The sequence below is a fragment of the Apus apus genome, chromosome 19, assembly GCF_020740795.1.
Source record: "Apus apus isolate bApuApu2 chromosome 19, bApuApu2.pri.cur, whole genome shotgun sequence".
Taxonomy (NCBI): Eukaryota; Metazoa; Chordata; class Aves; order Apodiformes; family Apodidae; genus Apus; species Apus apus.
The window spans coordinates 7,128,994-7,143,519 of record NC_067300.1 but is presented as its reverse complement, the minus strand read 5'-3'; the positions used below and the strand labels follow the sequence as shown (position 1 = coordinate 7,143,519).

At 43.4% G+C, this 14,526-nt stretch overlaps 1 protein-coding gene across 1 annotated transcript in view; it reads left to right on the top strand.

The window, feature by feature from the left end:
* The first annotated feature begins 303 nt into the window (after positions 1-303).
* Positions 304-14,526, top strand: part of RAPGEF1 (Rap guanine nucleotide exchange factor 1) — an 87,263-nt gene continuing 73,040 nt past the window's right edge. The window contains exon 1 of the mRNA XM_051636625.1: positions 304-586. Within this exon, the coding sequence (XP_051492585.1) occupies positions 562-586 (25 nt within the window). The 5' untranslated portion in view covers positions 304-561. The remainder of the gene's footprint in view (positions 587-14,526) is intronic.

Genomic DNA, 14,526 nt, shown 5'->3' with positions numbered 1-14,526 from the left:
TCCCTTCCAGGCTGCCCGGGACCGCCGAGCTCGGGCAGCACCGGGGGCACGGAGCGTTTCCCTGAGGACGCCTGCTCCGTGTCAGCGCTCCCGGGGGGCACTGCCGGGCACGGGGAGGAGGGCACCGCCTGTCCCCGGTGCCGCCGGCCCCGCAGCGCCTCCGGCCCGTGACGGCACCGACCCCCGGCCCGCCCGGAGACCCCGGCCCCGCCCGCCGGCCCCGCCCGCCGGCCCGCGGCTGCAGTTCCGCGGCGCGCCCGGCAGGCGGCGCTGTGTCCCGGGGCGTCGCGTGCGCGGCGGGAGCCCCGGGCCGCCTCTTCCCCTCGCGGCCCGGCGGAGCGGGCGGGGGGCGGGCGCTGCCTGCCCAGCCCCACAGGCCGCGGCCGCCGCAGCGCCGGCTCCCGGAGCGCGGCCGGCGGGAGGAGGAGGAGGAGGAGGCGGCTGGCAAGCTCCGGCTGGCAAACCCCGGCTTGCAAACCCCGGCTGGCAAACCCCGGCGCCGCGGCCGCTCAACCGGCGCTACCTGCGTGGCCGGGCCTGAGCGCCGAGCCCGGTTCCGACATGTCCGGCAAGATCGAGAAAGCAGGTGAGCGGGTCGGAGGCCCCGGGAGAGCCCGCCGGGCCGGCCGCGCTCCCCTCAGCGCCGCGGCCGCCGGAGGTGCCGGCCCCGGGCCTGGCGCGGCCCGGTGCGGCGGGGGGCGGCGGGCAGGGCCCCCGGCAGCTCGCGGAGCCCCGCGCCCGCCGGTGGCTCCTGTCAGGGCGCGGGGCCCGGGGCTGGGCCCGGGGGAGCTGCGGGGGGATGCTCCGCCCGGGGGGCTGCTCCTGGGCTGCCCGGGCGCCGTGTGGGTCAGGCTTTTTGTCTCCTCCGCTTTTTCCCTCTCCCCCACCCCGCCCCCCCTTTTTCCCTTCTCTTTATTTTCCTCATTTTCTTTTTTTGTTGTTGTTTTTAATTGTCTTTTCCCGCACCCCTGCCGGCCTTCCCGTGTAGCAAAACATCAGCAAAGCCGGGGCACTGCAATGCTTTTGGGGCCTACACGCAATGATTAATTGCAACTTCTCCAACTTTCCTTTTCTGGTGTGTTTGTGCAAGATCAGAAAACGATGAGTCCGTGGGCAAATGTCAGGGGGAACTTGCTCATTTTTTCCTCTTCCTTGCCAAGCTCTCCCCGGTGCCTGGGGTGCTCGCCTAGAGCCAGAGGAGGCTGCTGAGATCTCTTCTGCTCTCACAAGAAAACGCTCGAGCGTGGATCATATTGTCTCTCTCTGCTGCTGGAGTCGTGTCTGGTTCTCAGTTGTCACTTTAGATGGTTGAATTCCCCTGTTTTTCTGTGTAGTGGGAGTAGTATGCTTCAAGATTCAATTAGTGTTTGGCAAATCAAGCAGTGAAGTTATTTAGTTTAATTATGTTGCATTTAATTAGAGAAAAATCAATGCTGTTTTGTATTTTTATATATATATATATTTAATTGTAAGGAATAGCAAGCCTGTTTCCAGCTGGGAAACACAGGGTAGCAGTCTGAGTCAGGATGTGTGAAGTACAGGCTTTCCAGGACAGCAACCACTGGTTTAGGAAGGATTCCTGTTTCAAAGGAGTAGAGTTGGTAGCAGTGCTTTCTGGTTTTGATCATTCCATCCTGGTTTTGTTCCGGCTTCTCCTCTGCACTGTGTATGAAGATGTTCTCCTGTCAGATGGGTTCTGGAGCAGCCTCCAGGGATACGCGGACTGGCTGCCTGGCATGTTTCCAGCTCCTAGTGCTAAGTTGGTAGTGTCTAAGAAGTGTGCATCACATCATGGGACAAATGTTACTCCAGAAATATCAAAGGTTAATCTGATGTACGATCCCTGACATAGAATTGCAATTCAATGCTTCGCTTTGGGATTCTGGCTGTGTCCTTGCTGTGCTCGCTGGTATATCCCTGCAACTGGTTGTCTGGGAAGTGGGTAGCTGGGTGAGGAAGGTGTTAGCAGCGTATCTAGACCTCGGGCCAGCTCTAAAATAATGGCCATTTGTTGGTGCTAGAGGTGAATTTGGCTGGGGATTTAGGCTGATGGTGCTGCAGACAGAAATGACAGATGTATAAGTAAGTGATCCCGTTTTGTTTATTCGCGTGCAGTAAATAACCCTGTGAGAATAGTAAATATCACTCCCCACCAGCAAAGCAGCCTGAAGAGTTCAAAGGCAGGGAGATGACTCTGTAGACACACACAAACATGGTTCCATAAACAATAGAACAGAAAGGCCAAAAAATACCACTCAAAAACCATGCGCTGTGCAGCCCTAGAGACCCGGCTTTGCAACACACTGAACTCCCAGTGGAGAGCTCTGGACGTGATGCAGGATCCATCCCCAGGTTAGTGGTGTGAATGAACAGTTTTGAAGGTGCAGTGGGTGAAGCCTTGATGTGGAGGCATTCTTCCCAGTTGGGCGTGTGTTGTAGTGATGGTTTGCTGAACAAGAGAAGCTGTAAATCTGGGGAACTCTCCTCTTTCAACTGCTTGTATTTTCCTATCTTTGAGAAGGGTATTAAAGAAAGAAAAAAAAAAAGAATTAGATCCAGTCCAACCACAAACTGGAGGAGAAGAGATAGGGAAGGGGAGGGAAGGAGGGCTGGAAGCCAGCTGTTTCAGTGCAGTGCAGTCTTGATCACTGTTTCTGAATGTTTGAACTTCTGATTGACACAAGCAGTTCAGTTAATAGCGTCACCGAATAAACACAGTCTATAATACCACAGTAACTGTGGGACCATGTTTGTCAAAATGTATACAGGAGCAGAACAAAGGATGTAGAGTTGTGAAACAAACACTGTGAGGTCCAAGGTCTGTGTATTAGTGTACATTGGAGTGTGTTTGTTTCTTATGGGAACGGAAATACAGGCAAAACCCATTGTGTTGTAAATAAAATAGGCTGTTGCTGGATAACAAGCTGTCTTGACACACTTTTGAGTTGGCTTGGGCTTCCGTTTGACTCTCTTGTTCATCTAGCTAGGCTGCTGGAAAAAGAAATATTACCTTATGGGGTTAGATTCTTATGTGCATCTGCTTCCTTAAATGAAGCATCTTGTTGGCACTTAATGAAAAACAACAGTAAATTGAGATAAGAGCTACCGTCCTGTCCACCAAGGAGAGCAGAGCAGGCTCCCTCTGGAGCCTTCTCTGGACTGTTTAATCAGCAGAAGGGTCACTGTAGAGCCATTCAGAGCACTGCTTTGGAGTGAAGGGGAGCCATTTGGTAAGGTAGAGTAAGACAGTGTATTTCATTTTCATTAGACCACCAGTTCCATTAGGCTCCAGCCAGGAAACTTCCAACTACTTTTTGGAAGCAGAATCCCATTGACTTGGAGGGAAGGAATGGCATCCTGTGTTGATTTTTCATTACTGTAGGACTGTGACTTTTTGTCTTTGCTTTCAGGAGGTATTTGCTCTCACTCTAGTTAGTCTAACGGTTTTGATCCAAAATCCAAAGTAGGGGTGCTAAGAAAGAGTGGAGACAGTCACAGATTCTGCTTGGGTTCCCTGTTACCATGGCAATACATGAATTCCTGTATTTATTTACTTGATGGATTACATGTTCCAAGGAGTTCTGCATCATTCAGGGAGAATAAGGTAGCAGTGAGACACCATCAGGCCTCAAACCAAAAGCCTTTCTACAAAGCAGACCCATTCAAGAATGTCCTTTATTAAAACCAAATAACATATGGGTGCCATACTTTGAAGGTTTATTCTACGTGATGTTTTTAGTCTTGTAATTTCTTGCAGGGTTTTATGTCCCATGTCAGCTTGCAAATTCATCTCTGAAATCTCCTTTAGTATTGGTAATATAAACATCCAGGAGTCATCCCAGGAAAACTGTTCTTAAGGAAAATGGCAAAATAGAAGAAATAATTAATGAGGCCAGATTATTCCCATCTTTATAGGAACTTTTAAGTTTGTCCAAAGTCCTCTACATCAATTTTAATAATTCTGAACTGTGCACCTGGGAATGTTTTTTGTATGAATGTGAAGTTTCCTGGGGATGTTACTTTTGGGGAGGATATATTTTAAACTGTCATCATCTCTTGGATCATTTTATGGAAATAATCCTGCATATTTTTTACACCTGTACAGTTTTCTGCAGTTTCTCTTTGTCTAAGATATGCTTAGGTGAGTTGCCAGGCAGAACTCTTTCTCCACTGCATCACGTTCTTCAGTGTGAAGGAGGCTTTCAAGTTAGAAGCTTTGCAGTTGGTCAGTGTAAGTGCTGCTCTACTGGTGGTTTTCAAACAGAGTAAAACTTCTCTGTGAAATGTCTCATCCTGGAATCTGAAAATTAAACTCTTCTAAAGACACTTCACAACTCAAAAGGGGATTCAGTCCCATTTATTCCTTACTTGGGCTTTTAGCACCTACTGTGTTTCCTACTATGTGTTGCTTGGGTGGTGATGGTGCACGTGTGTTTTAGTGTAACTTGTTTAAAAAACATCAACAATTCAGTCTAGTTTTGTGTAGAGGCAAAATACAGGTACCAGATGATCACAAGTGTTTCCTATGAAATGGCATCAAGAATTTGGATATGTTTTATAAGTCATTGTAGGTTTGACAGGTGTTCTGCTGCACAGCTTCAGGTTTGGAGCATTCAGAAATGTAGCCTCTGGAATAACTGCTGCAAGATTGAGATGGTCATAGCAGTTTTAAGAAGGAAGAGGACGAGTGGAGAAAGACAGCTGAAGTCTACTGGAATGTGAAGCAGCTGGTTTGTGCCTTAGTCAGTGAAAAAGCAGAAACTGGAAACAATTGCTAAATTTATTTTCAGTGCAAGCAGTCGTTTTCCTTGAACCGCAGTGACTAAATATATCTGTTGGTGAGATTTTTGTGTGGTGGTAACTCCTACTGGCTCTTGCTAACCTCCTGGCAAACAGAGAGGAGTGGAAGTTTGCTGTCACTCAAGATCACAACACAGATATCCCTCATGCAGGTCCATTGCTTCACTTGCAGACAACATCTCCTATTTGTACAGGACCTGCGGACTCTCGGCAGGGCTTTACTTGGTGCACTGTATTGCATGAGTGGAAGAAACCTGGCATTTATTCCTAGGGAACTCTAGTAACTCTTAAGTGCATCTGTGCTGTATTAGAAAGATTCTGATGCAAATCTGTGGGTCTCTTTTTAAATTTTTTTTATTTTTTTTTTTTAAAAAGATACATTAACCGTTATTTATTCCAAAGTTGAAACTTTGTGGATAGAATTGGCAAAATGAGCTTTGATGTTGACTTACAGATCCTTTGAAAGGGAAGTGTTTGATTTCAAAGCTTGCAGGACATTAACTGCAAGTTGAGGAACGTGAAGTGTTAACTCTCTAGGCTTTATTTTAGGGAGACTAGAGAGATGTTATGCATTTCCCTGGCAGAGGCATTTGATGGGTAATCAGATTTCATGCCAGCACTTAATCAGTATGTGTGTTGCAGGAGATGTTTATGTAGTTCTCATTTGGGCTACTGAAAGGTGACAGCTGGAATTGTTATCATAGCAACTAGTTTGGAAGATCCTTGTACCCCAGCAAAGGTAAGATGATAGAGAATATCTCCTGCCTTTGTGCCAGATAAAACTCCAAAAACTATGTAGTATGTTAAAAACAACAAATTACATGTCAGAACTACAGTTAAGGTGATTTAATAGCTGCCTTCCTCTCGTGCTCCTTACCACACCCATCATTTTGCATAGTTTGGATACATGTGGAGGATTTAACTTGTTCCCTTTTCCAAGGCAAATCATCCCAACATGTTTCTGCTGAAACTACAGACCTGGAGTTTTGGGGTCTTTTGCCAGTTTGCAGAGCTATTGACCTCTGTGTACTGTTGCTTAGCAGTGAAATGAATCCTTTAAGTCTGTGTTCTCCCTGTGGAGACTTTACGTTATCTGGAGAAAAACCTGTGCATGGAGAGGGATCCTTCAGCTTCTTAAATTTGTTGCAGAATAGGCTTTTATCTCTGAAAACAACTGGAAATTTGTTTTTCTACGAGGGCCTGAATATTTGGGAAATTCTGCTTTTGGTGTTTACATCTGTCTTTTTTACTTTATCGTGTTGGCAAACTAGAGGATTCAGCCATTGGCATGGAAGCAGTATGGAAGGAATGGGAAAATCATGTAGCTATTGCAAGAATATTAGCTTTGTTATTCGTCAGTTTTGTCTAAATAACCAAAGCTTGGCTTTCATGGTGTGCAGCTGAGGACTATTGGAGAGCATTATGGGATGAGGGGATGGAAACAGAGAACAGTGTGGTGTTCTCAGTGCTTTAGTAGAGATTAGAAGAAAAAGGAGAGCTGGTTGGAGAAAAACTAGATCTATTCACCTTTGCAAGTTTGAATTTCCAACCCCAGAACTCCAAGGTGTTTAGAAAGGAGGCCAAAGAAGGAAAAAGGGATGTCACAAGTGGAGATGTTGATAGAGTGGTTGGGAAGACCAGAAAAGGAGAGAGATGATGTGAAAGGCCTGGATGTTGGAAGAGGAAGAAATGGTTGGTGGGTTAAGTTGCATGCAGGTGGAGCAGACAGGAAAAGGCAGATGGGTAACAAAATGGGAACGTGGACAAGAACGAATCTCCCAGCAGCTTTCAAAGGAGTCTGTTCCAAGGCAAAGAGACAGAAGATAAATTTTAGCAATCCGGAAAAGCTGCAGGAATCCTGCAGGTTGGGACGTGCTGCCAAAGGAATGTTCTGCAGTGCTGCTATTGACGTTCCTGCAGGCTGACAAATTGCAGCTACAGTGCCTTACCCATGGCATCCACTCCTGGAAATCCATTTCCAGTCTCTTTGTGTGGTGTGTGGCACTGATGCTGATAGAGGAACAGATTTCATCCAAGTGAGAGAGAAAAGGTGCCCCCACAGAGTATGTGAAGGAACCTGGGAAAGCTGATGGAACGGATTGTTGGTCTGTCATTTGTGTTGTTTATTTCAATTAAAGCTCTTCAGCTTTGAAACACTCTGTTGACATGAAATCTGTGTAGTGTTTAGTCACTATCATAGCTCATCTTCTCTGGAGTTTGTAAGATGATGTTTTTATGTTGAGAGGAGGGAAGAAGTGACTAGAAACAAGTAATAAGAAAGAGATGACCTGTATTAGAGCATTCACTTGCTTAGTGTTGTGGGAGATATAATATGGACAGTATTTGGGAGGACTGGTTCACCTACACCTGCTTTCTATTTTATCATGTTTAGGAAAGTAATCTAAAATATCTGAGAATTGACAAGAGCTCTATGGAAATTCTAAACCTTGGTATTTTTTTTCATATTTAATTCATTTTTTTTTCCCCTTTTGTACCACTGAGAGGGTCAATTTAGCATGGGTGGTACCCAAATAAGATATTTCTTAATTATGGGCATAAGGCTCTTTGAAATAAGCAAGTGGATGTTCTGCCTTATCTTACTTGACCTGGCTGATGGTCTCTTCTGCTGCGTGTGGAGCTTTTCTGGTGTCATAAAAATATTGTGCCTTTTGTGATTCAAGTGAACATCTTGGCGTGGCCCTCAGTGCTTCCAAGGAAATGCAGATTCATTATTCTGCTGGGGGAGAAAGGTTGAAGTTTGCTTGCACTCTCATCCTCTCATTCTTTCTCTCTAAAGGCTTCATGTGGGGTTGGCCTTTGTAGTGTCCTTAACATATTCACTGAACCAGTCCCATTTATATTCTAAGCACAATGATTAATTTCAGCCCTCAAATCTACAAAAATCTTGGGCTTTGAAAAAAATAAATACATGAGAATTTTCTTTTTAGGCTTCTGGAAAGAAAGGAGAAAATGAATAAAGGTTGAAATGAATGGTTACCCACAGCTGGTAAGGTTGGAGGAAGGACGTGCTGCAACTTGGTTGATTAAACCTTGATAGTACTTTACCAAGAGACTGAATATGTAGTTCTCTATCTGTTAACCTGTAGTTTGCAGGTGGTATTTAATAGATACAATGGGAGCAAAAGTAGTGTGTTCACAACGTACAGCATGTACATTGTTTTATCCCCTACCTTTTGATGGCTTTATTCTGCTTCTCAGTCTATCAGTCTGTCCTGTCCATACTGCTAAAAATGTGGTAAAATAGCCTCAGGAATTATTTCCATATTTAGAAAGTTCCCTCTACAAACCAAACATCATGTAATAGAGGGCACTCAGGGAAATCAATATTTTAGTTCTGGTTGTATCATACATTCCAACCAACTCTAGATAGCAGTGCTCTGTGAATCGAGGATGGTTGACTTCAGTTAGCAGGATGATACTGTTTAAAACACTGTTTCCTTGTGTGATACATTATCCTTTCATTTTGTATTCTAACTATATTAAGCTTATTAATTTGAGTATGGGGAGATGAAGTGCAGAGAGTTCCCATCCACTTTTTGCTTATCAGTGCAACTTTGCTTTTCATTGTTGGGAGTGATCTGGGCTGCAGCTTTCATGTACAAAGGAATTAAATCTCCCTATCTGGATATATTTTTACCATCTTAAAGATTTAAGCTTATGTTTTCTGTTTTCTAATTAGAAGAAGCTTGAAACTGGATTATATACAAGAATAATAAGTCTGAGGAACTAGAGAGTTCTACCAACAGGTTTAGGTAGAGCTCACCTATGCATTTACAGAGACTTAGAGAAAATGCAGAGCACTGGTTTGTGCAGGAGGTGGTTTGTCTGTATAAATACCCTTGCAAAGGTCACATGAAATCAAATGTTAAGTCTGATGCCAGATTTTTGTTGGGGCATGGTAAAAAGGGGTTAAGTTTACTCTTACTGCTTGAAATTAATTCTCTGAAATTAATTCTACTATGTCAGACAAATTTGCAATACCCTAAAACACGATGCATAGGAAAGTCACATGACATTTTTAAAAAAGTCATATTCTTGTATCTTTATGAGCAATAGCTAGGAGAGCATAACTGACAGAAACTGAAGTGGGGAGTTTCTCTGTTTTCAGCTTAATTTTTCTGTTTCCTCTGAGAGTAGCTGTTTGCTCTTTGTCACTGGAAGCAGAGGCACTTCTGACCCCTGCTCTGTCAGTCTGGTCTGTTGTCATTTACAGCAGAGGTCTATGGAAGTAAATGCTAAAATTTTCTAACTGGTATTAGGAATGGTGATTAAAGTACATTACTTACAATGAGCTGGCTCTCTCAAGTGTGGCAAATTTGGAGATACTCAGGTGTACAGTGTCCTTTTTAAGAAGAATCACCAAGTCTTGATGCATAACTGGGCAGGTCTGCCCAGAGGTGAGCTTGGAACTCTTGGACCTGTTGACCAATTTCAGTCACACATTGTAGAGGAATCGATATTAGAAATGTATTTAAATTTCTGCACATTTTCTGTAGAAGACTGAGTAGTATGAGGAAACCACAGATAGTGCCTTCGTTATGGCAGAAGGGAAACTGGAGCTGTCTCATGCTTCAGTTGGCCATCTGGTGTTAACTGGTACCCACGTCATTTCAGAATCACTATCACACATGGTGCTTCCTGATCAGAGGAATGCCAAGGGAGCTGAATTTCTAGAGCTGGAAGAAGAACAAAGTTCCACTAGTTTTGAAAGGCTTTTTTTTTTTTCCCCCCTTTTTTTTCCCTTCAGAATTAGACCTAGATGATTCTGTTGGCTGTTGATGGTTTAACTAAGGTTATGATTTTATGCTCACTCAGTTGCATGAGTATTTTTTCAGTCTGAACTGGTGTCATATTTATCTTGCACTGTAAACTTCAGAGGCACGAGATAAGTCTGACAGTATTTTGAAAAAATATGAGAAAATGTTGCGCTGAGGTACTGTAGCTTAACTTTGGCTGGATTAATTGATGCATCCTTCATGTACAAGCAAAGACTTAAGAATGAATGAATATAAATTCTTTATTGCCTAGAAACAACTTCTATTTCACCATTAAACTTCTTGCATCACCACACTTGTGGTAGTTAAAAACTGATTGTGTCATTTAAGCTTCTGCCTCTGAACTTAGTAGTAAGATAAATTAATAAAAGAGAGATTTGAGAATATCCTTGCCCAGAATTAGTAATTTTGTGAAGCTGGCTCAAAATTGCATTGATCCTGAAATAGATACAAGTCTGTGTATACAAAATCTAAAGTATTTGCTATTGATGTATATTTTCACTGCTGTCACTGCTGACAGAAGTAATGGAAGAACCCAGGCACACAAAGGGGATGCCTTCAGAGTTCACTTAGTGTTAACCCTGCTGCTGGTGGCAGGTCTGTGAGCTTGCAACATTTTTATCTTCATTTGCTGTTAGTTCCCAAAGATGAAACAGACACTAGACCTTTTATAAGTTGTATTTCTTTGCTTTCCCTTGTGCTGCTCAGTCCAGGGAGACGTGAGGGGTTGCATTCTATCAGCTGATGATTTGGCATCAGGCTGAAAGGTAAAAACACTGATAAAAAATGTTTTTCTTTGCTGCTAGAACAGAGACTGCTTGAATTGTGAACTGGTTGGCCTGGAATGGGGAAAGCCAATGAAAAGAAAAATCCTTTTGAAATAAGCATGTGTCTCCTGGGGACAGCTCAGAGGGGCCAGTCAAGGGCATTGAGGAGTGGGATGCTGTTAAAAGCCAAAGTGTCCTGGTAAAAATGGCAGGCAAATAATCCCTTGTAGCCCATGATTACTGTCTGTGTGTATTTCCAGGTGGTCTTTAAACAAAGATGGTTTTGCTCCTGTCTGTCTCAGGTGAAAGCATTTGTATAAATTCTATAATACGCATTGGCAGCTCTTACTCTTAGGTTTTATCCTGAATTACAGCCTTGTTCATTAGACCTCAAATCTGAGGTGTACATTTCACTGTAATACTTTTCTAGGGCTCCCTGGAGACATCAGGTACACCGCAAGTGAGACACAGGAGGACTTCTCTGAGCATCCATTTGGCTGGCAGCCTGGGGAGCTGCAGAGTCCGAGGGATCTGGCTGAAGTTAACATGGTAGAGAAGGGAAAACAAAGGAAACATCTGAGGGATTATTTCTGGCAGCTGGGCAGATGAGTTTATAAATCCTGAGAATCTCTGGCAACAAGGTGTGTAAGAGTGTTAGTAACCACAAAAATGATGCTGGAAGGTTGTTGATTGTTTATGTTAATGTTTTGATACTTCTCAAGTTCTGGAAGTACTTAGAGGTGGCATAAATACTAGCAACTAAGGTTACAGCCATTGGTCATTCAGTCTGCTGCATCTCTACTGGCAATATAAAAAAAAAAATTCCCCCATCAAGTGAAAGCATCACTGATTCTGAAATTGATGTGCTGCTAAGGTGGCTGTTGATCGAGGTCCTGATCTGAGCCTGGCATCCAAAGGTGGTAACTCATGCAAAACTCCGTTGTCGGCAGCGCTACCACTGCTATGGGTTGTCCTGTGGAGAGAGCTAATGGGCTGTGGGTTTCATTATTACTGTTATTTTAATTTGTTTTTATCATTTAATCCTTCTCAGATGAAGTACTTCACAGCTAAAAACTTTGGCAACATGGTATACTAAGTTTCAAATACTGTCATAATGGAGAAGAAAGTCCTGCTAGAAATATTAGTGCTCAGTAGTATAAATTTAATGAAATTGTTGTTCAAGGCTCTTACATCCAGAAAAGTAGCACTGGTTTGTGTCGTTGCTGCACACTATAATCTTAACCTTTGGGATGGTAACAAAGCACAAAAACATGGCTCCTCCTGCAATCCTGTGCCCTTGAAGGAGTCATTTAGTTAAATTCCTTAATATTTTTGCAGCTGTGGTTGTGGTTTATTAACTGATGCTGCCTTGAAGAAGAGTCTGTGTCTGCAGCAGAGTTTCATTACTCATCTGTCAATACTTGTGGAGTAAAACAAATGGGTCTGGGTGGAGAGGTTTCTGCTCTTCTGTGTAAATGGTTTCTTTTCCTCCATCCCTGCTATTTTATCCAAGGATGAGGTAAAGAATAGTTTTGATGTATTACATGGTTATACTGTCTTGGATAGGAAGGTCTGGCCTGCTTTGCCTGTCAGGATTATTTTAAGCTGTGATGTTTTGATTTTATTAAATGAACTAGAGGGAATTAAAAGCATCTCTCTTTCCCAAAATAGTCTCACTTGTACAGCTGTAAAATGCCCTTTATCCCAAATCATACCAGCTGAAGAATCTCCAGAATTTCTCTTTTGCAGTGGATAAAATATTATTTTTGGCCAGTTCAACAATTTGCTTGTCAGGAGAAATCCAGTTGAGTTTTGTTTGGTTTTGTCTTTGCATAATCCTCAAAATTGCAAATTAAGTTGCTGTGTTTACTGATGCAAACTACTAGCCTGGGCTTCTGGGTGAAATGCAACTTATCTGCCTGGATTTTGGGGTCTTTTTTTTGTATGATGCAAATGAAAGGCACGTCTTATTTTGAAGCCCCTGCAGAACAGAGATATCTGCTCTGGGAGATGGAGATGTAAATTAATTTCATGCTGGTCCATCGTATGGGCAACTGAGTGCAATGAACCACTCGGTAGCAAACAAGCAGTGGGTATGAAATGCTTTGCTGGAATGGGGCAGGGCTGTAGCAAAAGGACAAGCTATAATAAGTAGGGGAGAAGAACTTGCAGAACCCAGGGCATTGACTCACTTGACCACATGTTCCTCTTGAGTTTCACACTTGACTGTGACAAATACTGAACAGAATAGCAGCCGGGCTAGTGAGCAGGTGTGCTTAAGAGCCAAAACTCAGTGCTGGTCTCTCCATGTGCATGTGTACTTTGGGAGAAATACTAGAGTCCTTTCTTCCTTTTCCTGTTTTGAATTCTGGTTTTGCTTAGTTTTTATTCTACTTCAAAAAACCATGGTGGAGCAAAACCAGACGCAGCGGTTCCCTGTGCCTGTGATCACTAACTTGAGGCCTTGCTTTGTGCCCCTCTACCTTGGCTACATGAAGTGCCACTTGGTAAATTGGTGCCAGTCTTCTTAGCACAGAACTGCCTTTTGTCATGGAGTTGTCATCAAATGTATTCTAAAGCTTGGTCCTGTGGGAGACTTTTTTGTTACTGTGGCCTCCAGTGAGAGCAGAGGGAACCAAAACATCTGCCAGACTGAGCTCCTGAGTAGCTGCAAGCACGAGGACCTCGTTTGGAGATAAAACCTGATTAGTGGATAATTCCCCTAGAATGAATAATCTCAGCCTTAAAAGCTGAATTGCAGATGGGTTTGGATGAGGGAGATACCAGGTTTAAAAGGTCATTCTTTCAGTAACCTGAATCTATTGACCTTAGATGGCATCACAGAGGTCATTTCAGCCAAGTAGGACTGGGAGGCAAGGCTTGCCAGTGGTGTGCAGCCAGTGCTGCCTGCCTTGGTCTGACCCCTGAGCCCCCAGGGTTATTTTTACCTGGTGGTTTGGAAGTTTTTCACTCCACAAGGTCAAGGAAAGCTTCCAAAATACAGAGGACAGTCATTGTAGACTCTCCAAGTGAGAAGGATTAGTATCTACTATGGCTTTTTAAGCTATTTTCAGGTTGGTTATGTGTCTTTACCCATCTTACGCCTTTGCAGAGGTAACAATACTTGTGTGTTTGCCTAGCTTTGACTGGAAAGCTTGCAAAAAACAAGACTGAAACATAAAACCAAGTTAAGGACTATATAAGCAAGCTATGTCAATAAAGACCATCATTTTGTGTAGCTGTGCAGCTTATCAAATTACTCCAGTGAGAGTCTCCTTACAAATGCTTTTGTATTTTATCTGTTGACTCATCCATCTCAACACTGACAGTAACATTTCAGTACTGTTTTATAAAGCCTGTGACTGAAACAAGGCTGTTCTTGGGCTGGTTAATCAACAGATGCAATTAATACAATGATGTTTGTCTTGACACCCCATCTGACTGGCAGCATTGTGAGCAGCATTGCTATGCCAGGAGATCTCTGGTTGAGGACTCACTGTACAGGGAGATCACTCAACATTTGTATTCAGTGTAAAGTCAACACTGAAGGAGTTCCAGAGCTCTCCTTAGCTGGCAAACAGTCTCCCCGGCGCTACAAGCGATGTTAACAAAAGGCTAAATCATAATCTGCAGCACTTCTGATTTATTTAACAGTTTTAAAAAATGCTGGAATTTCATTCTGCTAGAGAGCACCAGAAGTGGAAAAGCAAAAGCTCAGATGGATTTTCTTGTGCGAGTCTGGGGAGGGGGTGAAGGAAATACGATTTGGACTCAGATATTTATTCTTTTAGTAGAACAATGTCAGTCCCAGACCAGTGCTTCTCAGATGTGTTTTACCCTGGGAACTTGTATAAAACGTCTTCCCTTTCAGCTATTTCATTTTTAGCTGTATAGAGGGTGTAACCATTGTTGTAAGGGAGTGTCCGTGGCATGTAGCCAGTTTATATCTAAGCCCTATCATGAATTGTTTTAAAGAGAGTATGATTTTCTGGGCTGAGATATATTGATGACTTTTTTTCAAGGCAGGAAGTACATGCTGACTCCAGCAGTTGCCAGAGCAGCTGTTCATTATGAGTAAGCCTTATGATAAATCTCATGAAAACCTTAATATCAGTAGGAAGCAGTGTGAGTTTAAATGATCAGCACCAAAGTGTGGTTAAGCT